Source organism: Oncorhynchus kisutch, linkage group LG16, assembly GCF_002021735.2.
Source record: "Oncorhynchus kisutch isolate 150728-3 linkage group LG16, Okis_V2, whole genome shotgun sequence".
Taxonomy (NCBI): domain Eukaryota; kingdom Metazoa; phylum Chordata; class Actinopteri; order Salmoniformes; family Salmonidae; genus Oncorhynchus; species Oncorhynchus kisutch.
The window spans coordinates 1,902,712-1,911,791 of record NC_034189.2 but is presented as its reverse complement, the minus strand read 5'-3'; the positions used below and the strand labels follow the sequence as shown (position 1 = coordinate 1,911,791).

The window sequence follows — 9,080 nt, the reverse complement described above, 5'->3', positions numbered from 1 at the left end:
TATAGTTATAGTCTCTATAGTTATAGTCTCTATAGTTATAGTCTCTCTATAGTTATAGTCTCTCTATAGTAACTCAGCTCTATAGTTATAGTCTCTCTATAGTTATAGTCTCTCTATAGTTATAGTCTCTCTATAGTTATAGTCTCTCTATAGTTATAGTCTCTCTATAGTTATAGTCTCTCTATAGTTATAGTCTCTCTATAGTTATAGTCTCTCTATAGTTATAGTCTCTCTATAGTTATAGTCTCTCTATAGTTATAGTCTCTCTATAGTTATAGTCTCTCTATAGTTATAGTCTCTATAGTTATAGTCTCTCTATAGTTATAGTCTCTCTATAGTTATAGTCTCTCTATAGTTATAGTCTCTCTATAGTTATAGTCTCTCTATAGTTATAGTCTCTATATAGTTATAGTCTCTCTATAGTTATAGTCTCTCTATAGTTATAGTCTCTCTATAGTTATAGTCTCTCTATAGTAACTCAGCTCTATAGTTATAGTCTCTCTATAGTTATAGTCTCTTTATAGTTATAGTCTCTCTATAGTTATAGTCTCTCTATAGTTATAGTCTCTCTATAGTTATAGTCTCTCTATAGTTATAGTCTCTCTATAGTTATAGTCTCTCTATAGTTATAGTCTCTATAGTTATAGTCTCTCTATAGTTATAGTCTCTCTATAGTTATAGTCTCTCTATAGTAACTCAGCTCTATAGTTATAGTCTCTCTATAGTAACTCAGCTCTATAGAAACTCAACTTCCACCCACAACTTCTCCAGATCATCCTTCAGGTAAAGTCTCCATCTCAGGAGCAGGAAAAGACTCCAGCTTCATCCCTTCAATCCCCTCAGACTCTATTAAATACAGAAAGGATGATTTAGAATGAAGCAACAACATCAGAATAAACTGACAGACTGACCAGTAATTGTAGGAAACAGTAGAATCATAAAGACTGATTACTTTGGGAAGGAGTCTGTTTCCTGTTGACCTCCTGGAGAGGTGGAGATTGGATTGGATTGGATGGTCTCTTCAGCTTTCCCTGAGGACAAGAACAGAGAGTCAGAACACATATAACAGATAGATCAATTCGTCAATTCACCAAATCTACAAATTTAAAGAGTTGTCCACATACTTTTGTATATATAGTGTAGTTAACCAGTGTAATATATAGTGTAGTTAACCAGTGTAATATATAGTGTAGTTAACCAGTGTAATATATAGTGTAGTTAACCAGTATAATATATAGTGTAGTTAATCAGTGTAATAAATAGTGTAGTTAACCAGTGTAATATATAGTGTAGTTAACCAGTGTAATACATAGTGTAGTTAACCAGTATAATATATAGTGTAGTTAATCAGTGTAATATATAGTGTAATATATAGTGTAGTTAATCAGTGTAATATATAGTGTAGTTAATCAGTGTAATATATAGTGTAGTTAATCTGTGTAATATATAGTGTAGTTAACCAGTGTAATACATAGTGTAGTTAACCAGTATAATATATAGTGTAGTTAATCAGTGTAATATATAGTGTAATATATAGTGTAGTTAATCAGTGTAATATATAGTGTAGTTAATCAGTGTAATATATAGTGTAGTTAATCAGTGTAATATATAGTGTAGTTAACCAGTGTAATATATAGTGTAGTTAATCAGTGTAATATATAGTGTAGTTAACCAGTATAATATATAGTGTAGTTAATCAGTGTAATATATAGTGTAATATATAGTGTAGTTAACCAGTGTAATATATAGTGTAGTTAGTCAGTGTAATATATAGTGTAGTTAGTCAGTGTAATATATAGTGTAAAATATTAAATATTAAATATTTTTTAAGGCACAGACTTTAACACACAACTTACTTTGTCTTTTTTCAGCTTCTCTGTAGACAGAAGATAAAACATGATGTATTATGGGTACTAGAACATGAAGACAGACTACATCCTCTCTATTCTGACCTCCTCTGTAGACAGTAGATAAAACATGATGTATTATGGGTACTAGAACATGAAGACAGACTACATCCTCTCTATTCTGACCTCTGTAGACAGTAGATACAACATGATGTATTATGGGTACTAGAACATGAAGACAGACTACATACTCTCTATTCTGACCTCCTCTGTACACAGTAGATAAAACATGATGTATTATGGGTACTAGAACATGAAGACAGACTACATCCTCTCTATTCTGACCTCTGTAGACAGTAGATACAACATGATGTATTATGGGTACTAGAACATGAAGACAGACTACATACTCTCTATTCTGACCTCCTCTGTACACAGTAGATAAAACATGATGTATTATGGGTACTAGAACATGAAGACAGACTACATCCTCTCTATTCTGACCTCTGTAGACAGTAGATACAACATGATGTATTATGGGTACTAGAACATGAAGACAGACTACATCCTCTCTATTCTGACCTCCTCTGTAGACAGTAGATAAAACATGATGTATTATGGGTACTAGAACATGAAGACAGACTACATCCTCTCTATTCTGACCTCCTCTGTAGACAGAAGATAAAACATGATGTATTATGGGTACTAGAACATGAAGACAGACTACATCCTCTCTATTCTGACCTCCTCTGTAGACAGTAGATAAAACATGATGTATTATGGGTACTAGAACATGAAGACAGACTACATCCTCTCTATTCTGACCTCTGTAGACAGTAGATACAACATGATGTATTATGGGTACTAGAACATGAAGACAGACTACATACTCTCTATTCTGACCTCCTCTGTACACAGTAGATAAAACATGATGTATTATGGGTACTAGAACATGAAGACAGACTACATCCTCTCTATTCTGACCTCCTCTGTAGACAGTAGATAAAACATGATGTATTATGGGTACTAGAACATGAAGACAGACTACATACTCTCTATTCTGACCTCCTCTGTACACAGTAGATAAAACATGATGTATTATGGGTACTAGAACATGAAGACAGGTACATAGACAGACAGACGTTCAAGAACACAGACAGACAGACACATAGACAGGGACATATACAGACACGTAGATAGACAGACAGGAACATAGAAGGAAAAGACAGGTACGTAGACAGACAGGAACATAGACAGACAGACAGGTACATGGAGAGAACATTAAGCCAGTAGAGGACTGGTCACCCCTCAGAGCCTGGTTCCTCTGGTCTACCCAGTACATCCAGGAGACGACTGGTCACCCCTCAGAGCCTGGTTCCTCTCTAGGTTTCTTCCTAGGTTCCTGCCTTTCTAGGGAGTTTTTCCTAGGCACCGTGCTTCTACATCTGCATTGCTTGGTGTTTGGGTTTTTAGGCTGGGTTTCTGTACAGCACTTTGTGACATTGGCTGATGTAAAAAGGGCTTCATAAATACATTAGATTGATCAGTTGATGCTGGGCGATTAGGTATGGCTCGCAGTCGGCGTTCCAATTCATCCCAAAGGTGTTTGATGAGGTTGAGGTCAGGGATCTGTGAAGGCCAGTCAAGTTCTTCCACACCAATCTCAACAAACCATTTCTGTATGGACATAGCTATCTGCACGGGGACATTGTCATACTGAAACAGGAAAGGGCCTTCCCCAAACTGTTGCCACAAAGTTGGAAGCACAGAATCGTCTAGAATGTAATTGTATGGTTAAGATTTCCCTTCCCTGGAACTAAGGGGCCCGAACCATGAAAAACAACCCCAGGCCATTATTCCTCCCCCACCAAACTTTACAGTTGACACTATGCATTGGGGCAGATAGTGTTATCCTGGCATCCGCCAAACTCAGATTCCTCAGTATGGAAGATTACAGATTCCTCAGATTCCTCAGCCAGATGGTGAAGAGTGATTCATCACGTGATTCATCACACTTTACACCACTCCACCCGACGCTTGGCATTGAGCATGGTGATCTTAGGCTTGTGTGCAGCTGCTCGGCCATGGAAACCCATTTCATGAAGCGCCAGACAAACAGTTATTGTGTTGACGTTGCTTCCAGAGGCCAATTCTGTAGTGAGTGTTGCAACCGAGGACAGACGAGTTTTACACACTTCAACACTTGACGGTCCCATTCTGTGAGATTTTGTGGCATCCCACTAAACGGCTGACACATTTTTGCTCCTACATGTTTCCACTAAACAATAACAGCACTTACACTTGACCGGGGCAGCTCTAGCAGGGCTGAAACTTGACGAACTGACTTGATGGAAAGGTGGCATCCTAAGACAGGGCCACGTTGAAAGTCACTGAGCTCTTCAGTAAGAACATTCTACTGACATTGTTTGTCTATGGAGATTGCATGGCTGTGTGCTTCATTTTATACACCTGTCAGCAACGGGTGTGGCTGAAATAGAATCTACTGATTTAAAGAGTTGTCCACATACTTTAATATATATAGTGTAGTTAATCAGTGTAATATATAGTGTAGTTAATCAGTGTAATATATAGTGTAGTTAATCAGTGTAATATATAGTGTAGTTAATCAGTGTAATATATAGTGTATATACAGTATATCAATTTGGACATTTTCACTTAGGGGTGTAGTCACTTTTGTTGCCAGCGGCTTAGACATTAATAGCTGTGTGTTGAGTTATTTTGAGGGGACAGCAAATTTACACTGTTATACAAGCTGAACACTCACTACTTTACATTGTAGCAAAGTGTCATTTCTTCAGTGTTGTCACATGAAAAGATATACTCAAATATTTACAAAAATGTGAGCGGTGTACTCACTTTTGTGATATACTGTATATTTTAAGGCAAGTGTTTTCACTTGAATCAATGAAATACATGCATGCAGTTGTAGAAGCACAAAGACTTTCACACACAACTTACTGTTCTCTTCTCTGAGCTCCTCTGTAGACAGAAGATAAAACATGATGTATTATGGGTACTAGAACATGAAGACAGACTACAACCTCTCTATTCTGACCTCCTCTGTAGACAGTAGATAACACATGATGTATTATGGGTACTAGAACATGAAGATAGACTACAACCTCTCTATTCTGACCTCCTCTGTAGACAGTAGATAAAACATGATGTATTATGGGTACTAGAACAAGAAAGACAGACTACATCCTCTCTATTCTGACCTCCTCTGTAGACAGTAGATAAAACATGATGTATTATGGGTACTAGAACAAGAAAGACAGACTACATCCTCTCTATTCTGACCTCCTCTGTAGACAGTAGATAAAACATGATGTATTATGGGTACTAGAACATGAAGACAGACTACCTCCTCTCTATTCTGACCTTTTCACTTAAATAATCATTGAATCATGAGGATCATACAGTATATATTTTTTAAGGAAAGTGTTTTCACTTAAATCAATGAAATACATGCAGTTGTTCAACTCACCCCTCTCCATTTTGACGTTGTCTGTAGACAGAAGATAAAACATGATGTATTATGGGTACTAGAACATGAAGACAGGTACATACACAGACAGACAGATACACAGGAACATAGACAGACAGGAACACAGAGAGACGGACAAGAACACAGACAGACAGGAACAGTGTCTCCTGACCCCTCCTGTCTCAGCCTCCAGTATTTATGCTGCAGTAGTTTATGTGTCGGGGGGGTAGGGTCAGTTTGTTATATCTGGAGTACTTCTCCTGTCTTATCCGGTGTCCTGCGTGAATTTAAGTATGCTCTCTCTAATTCTCTCTTTCTCTCTTTCTTTCTCTCTCTCCAAGGACCTGAGCCCTAGGACCATGCCTCAGGACAATCTGGCCTGATGACTCCTTGCTGTCCACAGTCCACCTGGCCGTGCTGCTGCTCCAGTTTCAACTGTTCTGCCTGTGATTATTATTATTTGACCATGCTGGTCATTTATGAACATTTGAACATCTTGGCCATGTTCTGTTAAAATCTCCACCCGTCACAGCCAGAAGAGGACTGGCCACCCCACATAGCCTGGGTCCTCTCTAAGTTTCTTCCTAAGTTTTAGCCTTTCTAGGGAGTTTTTCCTAGCCACCGTGCTTCTACACTTTTAGGCTGGGTTTCTGTACAGCACTTTGATATATCAGCTGATGTACGAAGGGCTATATAAATACATTTGATTTGATTTGATTTCACTTAAATAATGATTGAATCATGAGATTCATACAGTATATATTTTTTATGAAAGTGTTTTCACTTAAATCAATGAAATACATGCAGTTGTTCAACTCACCAGTCTCTATTTTGAGCTTGTCTGTAGAAAGAGAAGATAAAACATGATGTATTATGGGTACTAGAACATGAAGACAGACAGACAGACAGACAGACAGACAGACAGACAGACAGACAGACAGACAGACAGACAGACAGACAGACAGACAGACAGACAGACAGACAGACAGACAGACAGACAGACAGACAGACAGACAGACAGACAGACAAGACAGACAGACAGACAGACAGACAGACAGACAGACAGACAGACAGACAGACAGACAGACAGACAGACAGACAGACAGACAGACAGACAGACAGACAGACAGACAGACAGACAGACAGACAGACAGACAGACAGACAGACAGACAGACAGACAGACAGACAGACAGACAGACAGACAGACAGACAGACAGACAGACAGACAGACAGACAGACAGACAGACAGACAGACAGACAGACAGACAGACAGACAGACAGACAGACAGACAGACAGACAGACAGACAGACAGACAGACAGACAGACAGACAGACAGACAGACAGACAGACAGACAGACAGACAGACAGACAGACAGACAGACAGACAGACAGACAGACAGACAGACAGACAGACAGACAGACAGACAGACAGACAGACAGACAGACAGACAGACAGACAGACAGACACAGACAGACAGACAGACAGACAGACAGACAGACAGACAGACAGACAGACAGACAGACAGACAGACAGACAGACAGACAGACAGACAGACAGACAGACAGACAGACAGACAGACAGACAGACAGACAGACAGACAGACAGACAGACAGACAGACAGACAGACAGACAGACAGACAGACAGACAGACAGACAGACAGACAGACAGACAGACAGACAGACAGACAGACAGACAGACAGACAGACAGACAGACAGACAGACAGACAGACAGACAGACAGACAGACAGACAGACAGACAGACAGACAGACAGACAGACAGACAGACAGACAGACAGACAGACAGACAGACAGACAGACAGACAGACAGACAGACAGACAGACAGACAGACAGGGACATAGACAGAGATGTAGATAGACAGACAGACAGGTACATGGAGAGAACATTAAGCCAGTAGAGGACTGGTCACCCCTCAGAGTCTGGTTCCTCTGGTCTACCCAGTACATCCAGGAGACGACTGGTCACCCCTCAGAGCCTGGTTCTTCTGGTCTACCCAGTACATCCAGGAGACGACTGGTCACCCCTCAGAGCCTGGTTCCTCTCTACCCAGTACAGCCAGTAGAGGACTGGTCACCCCTCAGAGCGTGGTTCCTCTGGTCTACCCAGTACATCCAGGAGACGACTGGTCACCCCTCAGAGCCTGGTTCCTCTCTAGGTTTCTTCCTAGGTTCCTGCCTTTCTAGGGAGTTTTTCCTAGGCACTGTGCTTCTACATCTGCATTGCTTGCTGTTTGGGGTTTTAGGCTGGGTTTCTGTACAGCACTTTGTGACATCGGCTGATGTAAAAAGGGATTCATAAATACATTTGATTGATCAGTTGATGCTGGGCGATTAGGCCTGGCTCGCAGTCGGCGTTCCAATTCATCCCAAAGGTGTTCGGTGAGGTTGAGGTCAGGGATCTGTGAAGGCCAGTCAAGTTCTTCCACACCAATCTCAACAAACCATTTCTGTATGGACATAGCTATCTGCACGGGGACATTGTCATACTGAAACATGAAAGGGCCTTCCCCAAACTGTTGCCACAAAGTTGGAAGCACAGAATCGTCTAGAATGTAATTGTATGGTTAAGATTTCCCTTCCCTGGAACTAAGGGGCCCGAACCATGAAAAACAACCCCAGGCCATTATTCCTCCCCCACCAAACTTTACAGTTGACACTATGCATTGGGGCAGATAGTGTTATCCTGGCATCCGCCAAACTCAGATTCCTCAGTATCACTGCCAGATGGTGAAGAGTGATTCATCACGTGATTCATCACACTTTACACCACTCCACCCGACGCTTGGCATTGAGCATGGTGATCTTAGGCTTGTGTGCGGCTGCTCGGCCATGGAAACCCATTTCATGAAGCTCCAGACAAACAGTTATTGTGTTGACGTTGCTACCAGAGGCCAATTCTGTAGTGAGTGTTGCAACCGAGGACAGACGAGTTTTACACACTTCAACACTTGACGGTCCCATTCTGTGAGATTTTGTGGCCTACCACTAAACGGCTGACACATTTTTGCTCCTACATGTTTCCACTAAACAATAACAGCACTTACACTTGCCCGGGGCAGCTCTAGCAGGGCTGAAACTTGACGAACTGACTTGATGGAAAGGTGGCATCCTAAAACAGGGCCACGTTGAAAGTCACTGAGCTCTTCAGTAAGAACATTCTACTGACATTGTTTGTCTATGGAGATTGCATGGCTGTGTGCTTCATTTTATACACCTGTCAGCAACGGGTGTGGCTGAAATAGAATCTACTGATTTAAAGAGTTGTCCACATACTTTAATATATATAGTGTAGTTAATCAGTGTAATATATAGTGTAGTTAATCAGTGTAATATATAGTGTATATACAGTATATCAATTTGGACATTTTCACTTAGGGGTGTAGTCACTTTTGTTGCCAGGGGCTTAGACATTAATGGCTGTGTGTTGAGTTATTTTGAGGGGACAGCAAATTTACACTGTTATACAAGCTGAACACTCACTACTTTACATTGTAGCAAAGTGTCATTTCTTCAGTGTTGTCACATGAAAAGATATACTCAAATATTTACAAAAATGTGAGCGGTGTACTCACTTTTGTGATATACTGTATATTTTAAGGCAAGTGTTTTCATTTAAATCAATGAAATACATGCATGCAGTTGTAGAAGCACAAAGACTTTCACACACAACTTACTGTTCTCTTCTCTGAGCTCCTCTGTAGAC

At 40.3% G+C, this 9,080-nt stretch overlaps 1 protein-coding gene across 28 annotated transcripts in view; it reads right to left on the bottom strand.

Moving 5' to 3' along the window:
* Positions 1–637: 637 nt before the first annotated feature.
* The window catches only part of LOC109886139 (butyrophilin subfamily 3 member A2-like), a 164,248-nt gene continuing 155,805 nt past the window's right edge, over positions 638–9,080 (bottom strand). For all 28 annotated transcript variants that reach the window (XM_031791520.1, XM_031791524.1, XM_031791521.1 and 25 more), the window contains 7 exons: positions 9,052–9,072; positions 6,176–6,196; positions 5,356–5,376; positions 4,827–4,847; positions 1,857–1,876; positions 953–1,031; positions 638–846 (listed from right to left, as the gene is read on the bottom strand). In XM_031791520.1, coding sequence (XP_031647380.1) covers positions 773–846; positions 953–1,031; positions 1,857–1,876; positions 4,827–4,847; positions 5,356–5,376; positions 6,176–6,196; positions 9,052–9,072 — 257 coding nt within the window. In that variant the 3' untranslated portion in view covers positions 638–772. The remainder of the gene's footprint in view (positions 847–952; positions 1,032–1,856; positions 1,877–4,826; positions 4,848–5,355; positions 5,377–6,175; positions 6,197–9,051; positions 9,073–9,080) is intronic.